General features: G+C 53.0%; 1 protein-coding gene across 3 annotated transcripts in view; it reads right to left on the bottom strand.

Moving 5' to 3' along the window:
* Positions 1–214: 214 nt before the first annotated feature.
* The window catches only part of STXBP1 (syntaxin binding protein 1), a 75,202-nt gene continuing 61,132 nt past the window's right edge, over positions 215–14,284 (bottom strand). The window contains exons 17-20 of one of the 3 annotated variants that reach the window (XM_058694045.1): positions 12,263–12,348; positions 9,295–9,449; positions 7,603–7,728; positions 215–2,185 (exon numbers count right to left, since the gene is read on the bottom strand). In XM_058694045.1, coding sequence (XP_058550028.1) covers positions 7,619–7,728; positions 9,295–9,449; positions 12,263–12,348 — 351 coding nt within the window. In that variant the 3' untranslated portion in view covers positions 215–2,185; positions 7,603–7,618. The remainder of the gene's footprint in view (positions 2,186–7,602; positions 7,729–9,294; positions 9,450–12,262; positions 12,349–14,284) is intronic. The other 2 variants (XM_058694046.1, XM_058694047.1) reach the window with 2 other exon arrangements.

Here is a 14,284-nt window from a genome sequence, read left to right on the forward strand (position 1 = left end):
CCTGACCTGAGCCGAGGTCAGATGCTTAACCGACTGAGCCACCAGGCGCCCCAGCTGTTACAGATCTTACTACGAGTGATGCTGACCGGGGATCCAGAAGACTCCGGGCCACAGCCGGGGTGGCGGTCTCATCTGCAACGGACCACGGCAGAAGCCTTTCTCCTTCGACTCCCCAAAGTGAAACCAAGCCAGGAGACACCCCGGACACCGTGAATGGGTGCGGATCGATTTATTTATTAGACTCGAGTGCTTTAGTACAGAACGGTACAGAGATGATACATGTTTGTGCTTCAATACTTTCCAACACTGAGATTCTGATAATTTCAAGGTAAACAAGTTTCAAGACAGACTAGCTTTTTTAAAATATTCTTTTGATAAATTATTTTTATATAAATAACAGAGAAAGGAACCCAACATGTTTGACAAACAAGGCCCCGAACTGTGGGCCCTGTCTGGTCAAGGGGAGGGGACAGAACAAGCAGGGACAGCAGGAGACGAACCAGTGCGAGCACCTACAGTTCTGTCCTAAGGAAACAAGGTATCTTAAGGGAGAGAAGGGAGACAGAAGAGGCCTGAAAACTAATGCGAGTGAGCAGGGGAGATTTCAAAGCCTTGAGAAAACACCACAAAGCATCCAACGGGGAGGGCGAGGAGCGCGCTCTGAAAGGAAAGCGGGCGGCCGCGTGGAACTAGCACTCACCACGTCTGCAAGGACATCACGAGACAGTAATATGCACACGGTTGGCAGGGGTTAAAGGGCAGCGGGGGGGCTGGGCAGGGGACATTTTTGTGACTTCCACTGTCATTGTATTTCATGACCACAGCAGCAGCACACGTGGTGCGCTCACCATCGGAGAACGGAGCTGCTGCTGAGTCTAGAGGATGACGAGACACCCTTTCTGCATTTGCTTCTTTCATTTTTGCTCTAGAGCTAAGTGTTATACAGAGAATAAAATGATCATTTTCTCTTACAACCACGACGACAAATGACCCCACGCTACACAAAATAAAGTATCATGAAGTATCTTAAACTGAGGATAATCTGAACAGAGTCTGCATAAATTCAACAGGCTGTTCTCCTGGCGGTTTGAAGTCTTAGGCGCGCAGACCCTCCTCTGCAAGAAAGGGCCCTCTGCCCAGGAGCCTGCAGTACCCATCCCATCCTCGTCCGTTCCTGGCCCTCGAGCACCATCCATGCTGACCCCACTGAGAAACAGAGGTTCGGTAGGGGTGGTGGTGCCCAGGAAAGGAAAGGTCTGGCCAAAAACCCCAGCCTAACTGCTTCTCCAAGAGACAAAGGTCCTGGCGGGAGCTTGCTCCTCGCTTGCTGGGGCCCTGTGACTCAGGCCCCAAGACTACTTCCCTCGGGATCACAGCGCTGTGGACGCGGGCCAGGGAAGGGGCGGTGACAGGCCGCACGCCAGCCAGCACCCAGCCTGACTTCACGGACCTCCAGCCCCTCCCACAGCCCCTGGGGAGGACGAGCCACCGGGGAAGCCGAAGAGGTCACTTCCAGCTCGGACCTCACACGATGTCACCTGATATTCACCGCCAAGCGTATCTGGACGAGAGCAGGCTGAGGGGTAGATAAGGACTGGCGTGGAGACCACAGATTAATCCTCAGTTTGAAATACTCCAGGAACAGACATCTCTGGGATTCCCCAAAAGAACAGGAACAACCCAAAAGATATTTTGTGAAACACCCAAACGTCTACCTTCCCATACTCAAGCAATCTGCGCATGTCACACTGGGCTATGTACAAGGTCAGGGGATCATAGTAACGGGGAGAAGGTGTCCACTCATTCTAGACAGTTCCACAACTTCTCCAGCAGTATGTCCCTTACACAGGAACTTCTCCCCTTAGGACACATATAGAGGATACTCTTTTTAAAAAACACAATGCATTATTTTCTTTTGTTTCACACAGGAAGAGGGCATCGTTAAACACGAGAACGCAGCGGCGACAGTGCCGTCCAGGGCGTGCAGAGCTGGGGGAGGCAGTGGAGGGACAGGGTCAGCAAAGTAACCGAGGCGGGCAGCAGCAGGGGCTGCGGAGCACTGTGGGAATAGGGTTCATTTTTTGGAGGGGTGGCTTATTTGTTTAACTGCTTATTTCTTCATCTGTTTTATTCAGTTTCTTCAGCGTGTCCAGCAGTTTCTGTGGGGTGAGAACGTGCGTGGATCCTGGGGGGCAGAAAAGACAGTGAGCTTGCTGGCTCCAGGCTCTACCGCATTTCCTTTCCTGCCCTTCAGTTCCCAGATCTGCATCTGTTCCCCCGCCCCCACCCTGGTCTGGGTCTAGTGGAAGCAGGGAGGGGGGTGGGGATTGGGTGCTGGGTCCACATCACAACAGGCCTGGGAGGCACCTGGGGACCGTGGATAAACAAAACACATCCTCTGACTTAGGCATGGTCCCAGGCTGTACCAAGGAAGGAGCCCGCCCGCCTCTCCATCTGGGCTCAGTGCCATCTGCCAGGGGACGGGGCAGCTGCGTTTCTGATTCTCTCTTGCACTCGAGGCGAAGCCAGCCGGGGAGAGAAATTCCAAACCATATGGCAGGGGAAGGCTGGGGAGGGGGTGGGGTCGGTAGGGGGCTGTGTATGGAAAGGATGGCGCCTGCTAGGGAGGAAGTGATGGGCAGGGCACCCTGGGGAAGCCACTGACCTCTGGGAGCCAGCCGGCTGGTGCTGCCCTGATGGGCGGGACCTCAGGTGTGAAAGGGAAAGGGCCAGGGTACCTGAGGCCTTACCTTGCAGAGACCGCACATTGTAAGAGATTAGAAATGCTTGCAAAAAATTTAAGCTAATGGAATTAGATATACTTCTACTGCAAAAATTAAAAAAAAATAATAAAAAAATAAATGAAGTCCTTTTTCATAAGAGGAGAGAGAGAGAGAGAGAGAGAGAGAGAGAGAATCTAATAAGTGCAGTAAAAAAAGATGCATGGACCGTGTGGTTTTGACATGGACTTTACTCAAACAGAACAGAAGTGACTGGTGCGTGAACATGAGGCCTGTACACATGCAGCAGTGGGCTTCAAAGAAAGAGGTCCCGGTGGGAGAGAAGAACTGAACAAAAGAGATCCGTACTTGAAAATGTGCCTCCCTGGAGGTGCAGGCGAGGGAATGGGGACAGAAACCACCAGGGTGCCAGACTGCCACCCTGACGGTAGGCAAAAGAAGGCTTTGGCTGGCTTGTCGGGGGTGATTCCGAATACCAGGGTCCCTATGCCTTTGACCGCTGTGTGCTCAGCTGACGCGTGACTGCTGGGACTGCAGGCCTTGAACCTTCCTGGTCAAGTCTGGACCGGCAGAAAGCTTGTGAAGCCCTCTCTAGCATGAGAGGCTTCGCTTCTTCCAACCTCCTGGCCTCCAGCGTTCAAGCTCTAGTCACCCTGTCACTGTCCTGGGGAACCAGTCCGCGGCTACTTCCCAGAGGTGCTGAGCTTATAGCCTCCACCAGCCCCTGCGCTCTAAAGCCAACCCATTGCTCTGCAGACCCGAGGCTCCTTCAGCAAAGGCCACGCGGCCTTCAGCAGTATGTCCCCGGGCATTTTTACAGGACCACCTTCCCCCAAGGTACACTCATTTCTCTGACCTCACTGATCTTCCTACTGGTCCTAAAATAAGGTCAAAGACTACTCCCCAAATGAGAAAACAGGAATAAACGTTGCCAAATTCTGAACAGTGAACCACTGCCAGAATGAGGGCCTTCCCAACCTCAATTCCATGCAGCCTGCGCATCTACACCCGGAAAGACAGCTGGGTACTCTGTGCAGAATCAATCTGGGGGCTTTCCAGGTAAAGGCAACACGCCGGAGAAACTGTCCGTAATGCCCTCCCGCAGCCATCCAGCTGAGTTCCAGGAAATGAGACAGTAGACTCGACTGAGAGGAAAAATCAAAAGGGAGCCTCTGAGCAGATACCCAGCCCAAGCTGCTCCTGACCCCTGCTTGCAGGCAAATCCACGGTCTGAGGGAGGCCAAAAAGAGATCAAGGAATCCATGCTCTAGAATTTCTATCACCTGACGGCTGACCATCTGGTGGTCCCAGTCTGACTGAAAGAAGAAAACTTCCAGGGCCAAGTATCTTTGCAACAGGCTCAGGAACTCCTGGACCCTAACTCACTGGGTGTCTTTAAAGGATTCAGACCAGCTGTTGTTGATCTGAATCCCCTGAGAGCCAATTCTTGCCACTGAGTCATCTGTACTGTTTTAATGTCCTGGTCAAGGTTTTCACCACCACAAATACAGCGAACGGAGCTGGGTGCGTTTGTGATACACATATCGCAAACCCACATTTAGAACCCACAGGAGGCGGCCCACGTCGGTCCTCCAGAACCGCAACGGAGGGTCCATCCCTCTTATGCTACATGATTGCAAGACTGAGAAATGTGAGTGGGTGTCTCCAAAAACAAAGTCACCCAAAGGGCTGTCAAAGCTGTGGGCCAGAGCTCTGCCTGGACAAAATCCTTCCTCTCTGACAGAATCTGAAAATCAGGTCAGCTGGTCTAGGCATCCCTGGGTTTGGCCAACACAGACCTACGGACTCCGAAGACCCGGTGGGGGGTGGGGGGGGCGGGCACCAGGGAGGGAGTACATTCAAGAGCAACCCAGGAGAGTCTGCTGATCTGCCAGGTTTTGGAAACACGCTCCTGGCCAGCCCACGTCCTGAAGGTGGGAGAATGAAGCCCAGAGCGGCAGGGGGCACGTTCGCAGCCCTTTGGTGGCACGGCCGGGCCCAGACGTCATGCCGTCGGTCTCGCTTCTGGGCACCCGGCCCCAGGAGGGGACATGCAAGTGAGTGCTCAAATAGCAGCTGGGCAATGGGTTGGTTCTGGGTACAGATTCAAATCTGAGTCCCACTGAAACATGAGACTTGTCTGACTCCAATTGGGAATAAAGTGAAATATTTAATATAAAAAAACCAAACCCTTTTTCTGAAGTGCAAGTGCTGTGTATGGCTCTTCCACCGGCTTCCAATAGCCTCTTGGACATTCCCTCAAGGCTGGTACTTTTAACACAGCCCTCCCCCAGAGCTTGGGGTGAGAACCTAAAGCAAAGGCTTCACTTCTGGACAACATGGAGGCGACTGATTAATGCAATGGAAGTGAGGCTTGGGGACACCTGTGCACTCCGGCTGCCCAGCCGGCCCCCTTCACCCGGCACCTGGGGGAGAGAGGGGCCGGAGGATCAGTGGGCACCGGCACCCACGCGGGGAGCCGGCAAGGGATGCTCTCGTTCCCTGCCGAGCAGGAAAACTCATCTCCTAGAAGCTAAGTTGCTGCAGACAACTGCAGACATCGACTCTGGCCGGAGACAACCCGTCCTGCTCCCGGCCCGCACTGTCCTAGTCTCTGGTCACCGGACAATCACAACAGAAGGAGGCAAGTCAGATTTTCATCTGTCTTCTGACCTCCCTGGGATTAGGGCTCCGTGCCTTGCTTTTTCCTAAAGGAACTCTCTAAAACACGACACTGCCCCAAAAAGCATTTCAGAAGCCACGAGTACACAACTCGAGTATTTGTGTTCTTTGCTCAGATGGCAGCCGAGAACCTATGCTGACTGAGCACAAAACAAAGAACACCAGCCTGCAAAGGACAGGCTGCTTCTGAGGCAGGGGATCGCAGAGTGAATCCTAGCTGGAGCCCCCGGGCTCTGGGTTTGCAGGTCTTTTAGACCCTGCAAGTGGTCTGCCACCACCAAAGCCTGGACTGAACATCTTTCCTTCCGTAAGTCTGAAAATACATCCTGCAGCAAATGCCGATCACCTCCCTGCCATCTGCACACAGAACCAGATGTCTCTGATTACCAAGCAACCGAGGTGCTTCTAAACAATGGCTGTGTTCTTCACAATTGCTTTTATCCACCGCCCACTGGCGGCACTGTCTAGAGGGAGGCAGCGCAGGGCCACGGCCAGCCCGCCCCGCACCGTGCAGGTGACCCACGTGCTGCTTCTCCCCTCACCGGTGCCCCGGGGGAGCCGTCTCTCGGCCACAGGAAGGAGAGGAGACAAAGCGCACAGCTGCCTGTCCCGACCTTTAGAGCGAGTCCCGTGTTGGATGGAGCACGTTCTCTTTATACAAACAAGCACGCTTCCAGTGCCCCCCACCCTGCCCCGCCCCGGTCATGGCTCTGACAGCCCAGTCCCCTGAGGTGTACCAGAGAGCACGGGTGCACGAGGGCAGGACCGCAAGCGCTGAGGCACCCGATCCAAGTTGCTGAATTAGATGGTCAGAGCTCAGGACCTGGGGCCCCGCGATCCAGGACCCAGCCTCCCCGTATTCTGCGTTCTGTGCCCTGGTTGGGGGGCGGGGGCAGGACCTCCTGCAGTCCCACACGTGCTCCTGGCAGGACCGGGGCAAGAGTCTAGGCCTCCCGACTGCTCCAGGTGACTCATGCTCTCTGACTCACCAGGCCACATGTCAGTCTGGGCGGGAGAGGGGCAGGGACGTCGTCGGTGAAGTACAGGAGGGCAGGTGTGCAGAGTGTGGCCTCCTCACAGGCCGAGTGAGGAAACTACAGAATAACTAACGCTACAATGGACTTCTTCAGTTTGCGTCTGCCGCTTAACACTTCACAGGAGGTTCCCGGGACACACGAGGGACGGCAAGAGAGGGGGAGGGATGAGGATGAGGAGAAAGTCTGGATAGTCCACCAGACAGATGCCGGTTCCTGGGTAACAGGTAAAGGCACAAGCGTGGTGGGAGAGAGAAGACGCTCTTTCGAACAGCACACCGTGTTAAGAACAGATTTTTGGCCAAAGGTTCTCAGATCTCACTAACAGACTTCAGTGAGAGAGAGGGGTGTGATAACTCCACCCTGGAAAAATACCCACAGGAGAATGAAAATAAAAGCAACTACTGAGAGAGTAAATGACTACGAAGGGCCATCTTCCCCAGATGAACACGAGACACGAGATTTCCACTGGTGGCTGGAGTTCATCAAGTACGTGGTGGCTCGTGACCCTGTCACCCCTTAGCAACAGTTCCCCGGGACGAGTGCCTGCCCCGGAAAAAAGGAATTTACGCGTCTAACTACCACTGACATGGAGTCTACCTGACGCACTCCAATGAGCCTTCCCCACGATCAGGTGCCCATGGATCTCTCCACTGGAGTTCTGCCTTCTTGGACAGGACAGTCCCTCGAACGCCTACTGGCCTCACTCACAACTTCCCACACCATGTCACAAGCGGGACGCTACGCGTTCCCTGCCTGGTGCCCACAGATACGCCCCGGGCCGGTAGGCCTGCGTGCCGTGCCTCCGGCACCCCTCGGCTTCCAGTCCCTCCGAAGGACTGGTCATAGCAGTCATGATCATTTTTGGTTTACAACCCAGGGGGCTGCACTGCCTGACTGAGCAGCAGGTGACCCAGGGCACGAGTGAGCTGGCAGGCCGGGGCCCAGAGGCTCTCACGGCAGGGTCTGTGAAGGCAGCACCGGACACATTTTCAATCGGTGTTAAGAACTGCAAGCATTTTCTTGTTGAAAAGAAATCAAATAAATAAACTGAAAAGGGAAAAATAAAGAAAAAGAGTGACGGAATAATCAAAGAAAACCCTTCAGAGTGGAAGAGTTTCTTTTCTGTAATAAGCTGCTTTTACTTTGTTTCTTTGGCTCTCACTCCATTGTTGGAGCCTGATCCTCAAAAGATACCCTAGAGGCCTCCCTGAAGTCGGGGTGTCTCAGGTCCATGAGAAATTTGGTGGGAGTAAGAATGTGAGTAGAACCTGCGGGAGAACAGAGGCCAGCTGACTGCTTGAACAAAGGTACGTTACAGGAACATGCCAAGTTAGGCCTACGTTTTATGCAGCCAATGAGGTATGAGAAAGCAAGATGCGAGCACGCGCACGTGCACACGCACACAGGCCGCAAGGACAGCCGGCATGCACCAAGCAGGCGAGGCCACACTGCGGACGTCAGCTGTCTGCGCAAGGCCCCTCCGTGGATCTGCACGGGCACCGTTATCTCCCCAGGGTTCCACCCCCCAACAGGGAACTGCAAGTCAGGACCAAAGCTGAAGAGGGAAATTTACACCAAAGCCTGGCTGTGACAGCTTCGGCCCCGCAAAGCTGTGTTTGAGCTGAGAGTTCTCCGACACGTGCATGCAACATACACACGAGCAGGGGACAGAGAGAGCTTTATCCCGGCGTCTATGTAACAAAAAGGAAAAAACGATACGGGGAGAAAGGGTGACCCGCCGGGGAAGCTCCAGGGAGTGGGGAGGGGAGGGAGAGGATATCCAATCTCTCCACTGAATGGTGTGGTATCTAGAAAGGGGGTTGACAGTAACAGGTCCATCTTGACACAACCAGGAATGGCCACGTGGACTGGTCTGCAGGACCTGCTCACTCTGAGAGCACTGGGCACACTGGAATTTGGTCACCCCGAAGTAGGGGTGTAAAACTGACACATCTTCTAGAGATCAGGGGAAAGGCCAGGGCAGTACGTGCTCATAACCTTGGGTCAGTCAATGTCAAGAGGCAGCCCCAGGCAGGTGCAAATCCATTTTGTTAAGGGCAAGACGGGGCAAAAGGAAGGCATCTGGAGAAAGTGTGATTTTCCTCAGCTCACTCTTCCCCTTCCAGCCCTAGAAACTGGAAGCTCCTACAGGCAGGAAAAAGGTATAAAATCTTCCGCTGCATTAAGTCAGGTCTAACGAGTTGCTTCCTTTCTTCTGGAAAACCAGCAGGAAATACCAGAAAGGGTACATAGCAGACCTAGGAGTCATAGGAACCAGAATTGATGGGGAACCCTCAGCAGAGTCCAGGAGTCAGCCCGTGTGTTTCGGGTAGTATCTACCCACACACTGTGTCTGTCTATCTGCAACTGACAGGTAAAGGAGGGGGCGATAATTTACCTTCCATTCACTGAGCGTCTTCTGAACAGGAGGCCCAATGCCAGCAAAGAGACAAGTCCCACCTCGGGCCTAGTACAAAGCTGTAAGCGGGTATTCACAACCCCATTTGGCTGGGTAAGGAAATCGCAGCATGGAGAGGTGGGGTGCTTGCTCAAGGTAACCCACTTGGCAGTGGCCGAGCAAGAATGGGAGCCTGGGTCTGTCGGTGTCTGTGATCAGGCACTTCCCACCGCTTGCAGCTGCCTCTCACCATGAGACACAGTGCAGACACGAGGAAAGAACCCTTCGCCCCTTTGCTGCCGTCCCCGAACGTGTCTAGAGACTATGTTTTGCAGGGGCAATGGAGAAGTGAAGACAGAATGAAACACCAAAGCATGGAATGGATCGAAGTGCGATGAAGCAGCCCCTTCCCTCTAGAACACATGCCCCCACTCACCTATTAGCACTTCCCACTTTCCATTGGCTTGGGTCACCTCATAAGCACAACGCATCTCGTTCAGGCTCACGCCCCCAAGGATGAAAATAATGAGGCGGGGACCACTGCGGTACTCCCCTGGGGCCTTATTCTTATGCCAGTGCCCATAGCGGGCGCTGGGGGGGGGGGGGGGGAGGAAGGGGGGGAGAGAGAGAGAGAGAGAGAGAGAGAGAGGGATTAATTATGTTTATCTGCACTCAGAGGACTTATCACTTCATACCTCAATGACTTGTTTACACATTCGCTCTGTACACCAAAACAGAGTAGTAGTAAGTGTTGGTTGAACTGAACTGCTGTGCAAATTATCAAGTGCTTGGGCTACCCATGCTGTGACCTTGTCACTCTCTTGGAAGCATGTAGGTGACAGGCAGGCTCAAGTCAGCTTTCAAGCGTGACGTGTCACCTTCCACAGCTTTGCCCCTCGTGATGGTCGTCAGCTTCCGCCCTCCAGCGTACAGGTTTCTAGGCTTGTCTGGGACACTCTGCTGCCAGTGAGCGGTGACGATGGAGTCAAGGCCCGTCTTCAGGCTGGTACACCCTGATTCATGCAGTGAGCACCGCACCTGACCAGGGCCTCCCCCAGCACCAAGGTGCCAACCCTTGGCGAGATTCAGCCATGCCCACCGAGAGCTCGCGGTTTAACTGGGGTGGGCGGGGAGAAGGAAGGTCAGGATCGTGCTGCGATGGAGGGGCTCGGTGCCACAGGGACATGCACGCCTTCTAGCATCATCTGGGCATCATTGGAAAAGTCTTCCCAGAAGACGTGACACTGAGCTGCCCCCTGAAAGACAGGCATTTCGGTGGTGGGACAGTTCCCAAAGGTGTCTCCTCTGCCCCTGGGCTTCTGTTAGTAGGTCTTCACCTTGTCCTCAGGAACAATGAGAAATGGGTTGCTTCCAGGTTAAGAAAATGGGGAAAAGAAAACAAAAATCAAAGCAAAACAAGGAGGCCAAGTCTCTAGCGAAATCTCTGCCCTTCTCCCTGACTACGACAGCATTAAAGTCACTTTCCAAAATCCTGAAGGTGCCAGGGGCGCACGTGGGCCAACAGAGAGAATCATCTGACAGCATGCCATCGTCACCGGCCTGGCCAGGGCAACACTGGGGATTTCGTATTTTGCTCCAATGTTGGCAATAAACATTTGGCCTCTACTGGCATCAGAGGGGATGCATAACGCCACAGGTGCCACAGACCTCCGGCCTGGGCCCAAGGGAAGGTCTAAAAGTGAGGCCAGCAGGCCGGGCGTGGGGGACAAAGATGGGTGGGCACAGCAGGAGCAGGGGATAGACAGGTACATGTGGAGGGTTCATCCTGGGAACTGCCAGCTACTCCGGTGCCCCGGGATGCCCTCTTTGGAGCTAGTGGCGCTCCTGTTCCAAGCTCAAATGTTCATTCAGCCTTGAAATGTTCTCAGGGGCCACGTCAAGCTCCTGCTGACAAAAACCGAGTAGCACCCGGCTCTGAGGTTGCCACCTCAGGAAAAGTAACTGATGCCACTGCGGGCCAGGGAACAGCCTGGACCACACCGATGAGGGAGGCCAACGAGAGTCTAGGGGCAAAATGCCTTCCGATGCCATCGCAGGGCACAGCAGGAAGGTTTCCAGATGCGTGGCAAAGAGGGGAACAAGAGGAAAAGCTTTTGAAAACAGACCCTGGAAGGCACCACAGGCAACTAAGAAAACCCACAGTGTTGGAGAACCAGGGACAGAAGTATGGATTGCTGTCTACTCACATCTCAAAGCTGAGAAATGTCTGAGTGTCACCAGGTACGTGAGCCTGCTTGGGATTCTCTCTCTCTCTCTCTCTCTCTCTCTCTCTCTCTCTCTTTCAAAATAATTAAATAAACTTAAAAAAAATATTTATTTATTTTTGAAAGGGCACAAGTGGGGGAGGGACAGAGAGAGAGGGGAACAGAGGATCCGAAGTTGGCTCTGCACTGACAGCAGTGAGCCTGATGTGGGGGGCTTGAACTCACGAATCGTAAGATCATGACCCGAGCCAAAGTCGGACACTCAGCCGACTGAGCCACCCAGGCGCCCCAAATAAATAAACTTAAAAAAAGAAAAAAGGGCGTACAATTCAATGCTTACTAGTATAGTCGCAGAATTGCAAACCATCACCACAATCAATTTTAGACTATTTCATCACCCCAAAAAGAAACCCGATACCCGTTAGCAGTCCCTTCCCATTCCCCCACCCCACCCCCATCCCCAGTCCCTGGAAACCACTAATCTACTTCCTATCTCTACAGATTTGCCCATTCTGGACATTTCAAACAAATGAAATCACACAACATGTGGACTTTTGTGACTGGCTTCTTGCACTTAGTGCAACGTTTCCAAGCTTCGGCCATGGAACACGTGTCAGTATTTCATTCCTTTGGTTGGATAATATTCCACTGTATGAGTATGCCATGTTCTGTTTATCCATTCATCAGCTGATGGACATTTAGGTTGCTTCCACTTTTGAGCTATTATGAATAATGCTGCTAGGAACACTGGTGTAGTGCGATGTTAAAACAGGATAGTTAGAGAAGACGGGGCAAAGTAACAGTTGATTTTAAAGGCCTGAAGGAGATAAGAGGCAAGTCCTGAAAATGTACGGGGACAGATCGTTTGAGGCACAGGGTAAAGCCAAGTGCAAAGGTCCTGAGGCAGAAGTGTGCCTGACACGGGCAGAGGAGGCGGCCAGCGTGGCAGAAGTGGAGCGAAAAACGGGAGGAGTAAGGGATGAGTCAGGGAGGAGCGGGAAGCCGGAGAGTGGAGGGCCTCATGGGCTGCTCCAAGCACCGGGCCTGCACTCTGGCTGTGGCGAGAAGCCGGGGGAGGGTTCTCGTGGATGCTGTGTCATACCAGGACCACCGTGCGGCCGACAACCACCCAGCGACGGTCCCCCTTCTCCCACCTGCTTGCTCTGGACTCCCACTCACCTGACCGCGGTGGTGCTAAAGGAGGCAGAGGAGCGGGTGGAGATATACGGGTAGTGCTTGGTGTCGAGTTTGTCTTCAATAGTGTCCTGGAAAGAAAAGAGACAGATACTAGGCTTGCCTTTTGTTTGGGAAGGGCTGACAGAACCAAGGCAAGATGATTCAAGGAACAAGTCGCTTGGCAAAGCGACATGGCCAAATCTGCAACAACCAGAGCTCCTTTGCGCTGCTGCCTGCTGCAGGTGCCTAGCACGGCGCTCAGCATGGACGTGGAGAAAAGTCCGTAGGTCTGCTCATGAAGAAGACCTTAACGACCTTGCAGTTCAAAAACAAACAAACAAAAACTGCAATGGGGCGCCTGGCTGGCTCAATCCGAAGAGCATGTGACTTTTAATTTTAGGGTTGTGAGTTCGAGTCACATGTTGGGTAGAGAAATTACTAAATAAACTCTACTAAAAAAATGTTTTTTTAATCTTAATTTGAGAGAGAGAGAGAGAGAGAAAGAGCACGCATGAGCAGGGGAGGGGCAGAGAGAGGGAGAAAGAGAATCCTAAGGAGGCTCCGCACTGCCAGCACGGAGCCTGACACGGGGCTCAAGCTCACAAACAGTGAGATCATGACCTGAGCTGAAACCAAGAGTTGGGTGCTTAACTGACTGAGACACCAGCAGCGCCAGTAAATAAACCTTAAAAATAACAAGCGGGACCTGGGTGGGTGGTTGAGGACCAACTTCAGCTCAGGTCATGATCTTGTAGTTCATGAATTCCAGCCCCACATCAGGCTTACTGCTGTCAGCCTGTCAGTGCAGAGCCCGCTTCAGATCTTTTGTCCCCTTCCCTCTGCCCCAGCCCACCTGTGCTCTCCCCCAAATAAAAAATAAATAACAAAACACGAGGCGCCTGGGTGGCTCAGTCGGTTAAGTGTCCGACTCTTGATTTCGGCTCAGGTCATGATCTCATGGCCGTGAGCTCAAGCCCCACGTCGGGCTCTGTGCTGAGTGTGGAGCCTGCTTAGGATTCCTGCTCTCTCTTCCCTGCGAGCGCTCACTCTTTCTCTCAAAATAAACAAATAAGACCAAAAAAGTGCATTAATTTTTCTTGCTTCCCTTCCAATTTTTTTCTTTTCCTTTTACATCTATGTGAGGTTACAAATGTTGCATTCTAATAAATTCCTGACGCTTGCCACCAGTTTTGTAGAAACTCGGCACAGGCATTGTCTCTCATGCAAGACAAGACTTTACATCCTCAGTTTTCCAAGAGTCTAATCATCTAGTGGGTGGATGCCAGCTAGGCACCTCCCACTGCCTAGAAATCTCCACTCCTCTTAGCAGCTACCATGTGAAGCCTACGCACATGTCTCTCCAGGGGACTGCGGAGCGGGGTAGGAAAAGGGAGCAGAGAACAAAGGAGCGAATGAGACAGAGGGGTGGGCTTTAATTACATTACAAAGAAATCCAATTGGTCTCTAGATGTCTCATGTTCACCCATCCTTTGGTTTGTGGGTTTTAAAAATAGGAAGCTGACTCACTATATATATTTAAAATATACTTATTTTAACTCATAATTCAGCAGAACACCTGGACTGCGTGGATTGACAAAGGAATTCTGGGAAAGCCCCTTCGTTGTCCGGACCCCAGTCTTGTCCGCCTGTGGACAGCAGGAGCTGGACAGGGTGCCTCTAAGACCCACCCTGGAGATCCAGTGGGGCAGGATTCTAAGCAGGGTTTCTTCATGCTATAGGCGAGGAGCAGAGGGACACCTCACATTCACAAATACAAGACACCTGCCATGCCCAGAGGACACATCAGCTGAGGGCACAGGCCAAGGTATAAAGAGCTGACTCCAAACACTGAGTGGATACATATACGTAAAGGGCATCTCCGATACATGCTACAGGAGTCCAGAGCGGCTCTGTGGTGCTGGGCGGTCAGACGGGGGCGGTGTATGCGAACGGTGAGACCTGACGGGGACTTTGAGGGAAGGCAGGGCTCAGAAGTGGAAGGGGACAGCACTGCAGGCAAGGGAT

This window comes from Neofelis nebulosa, chromosome 12 (genome assembly GCF_028018385.1).
Source record: "Neofelis nebulosa isolate mNeoNeb1 chromosome 12, mNeoNeb1.pri, whole genome shotgun sequence".
Taxonomy (NCBI): Eukaryota; Metazoa; Chordata; class Mammalia; order Carnivora; family Felidae; genus Neofelis; species Neofelis nebulosa.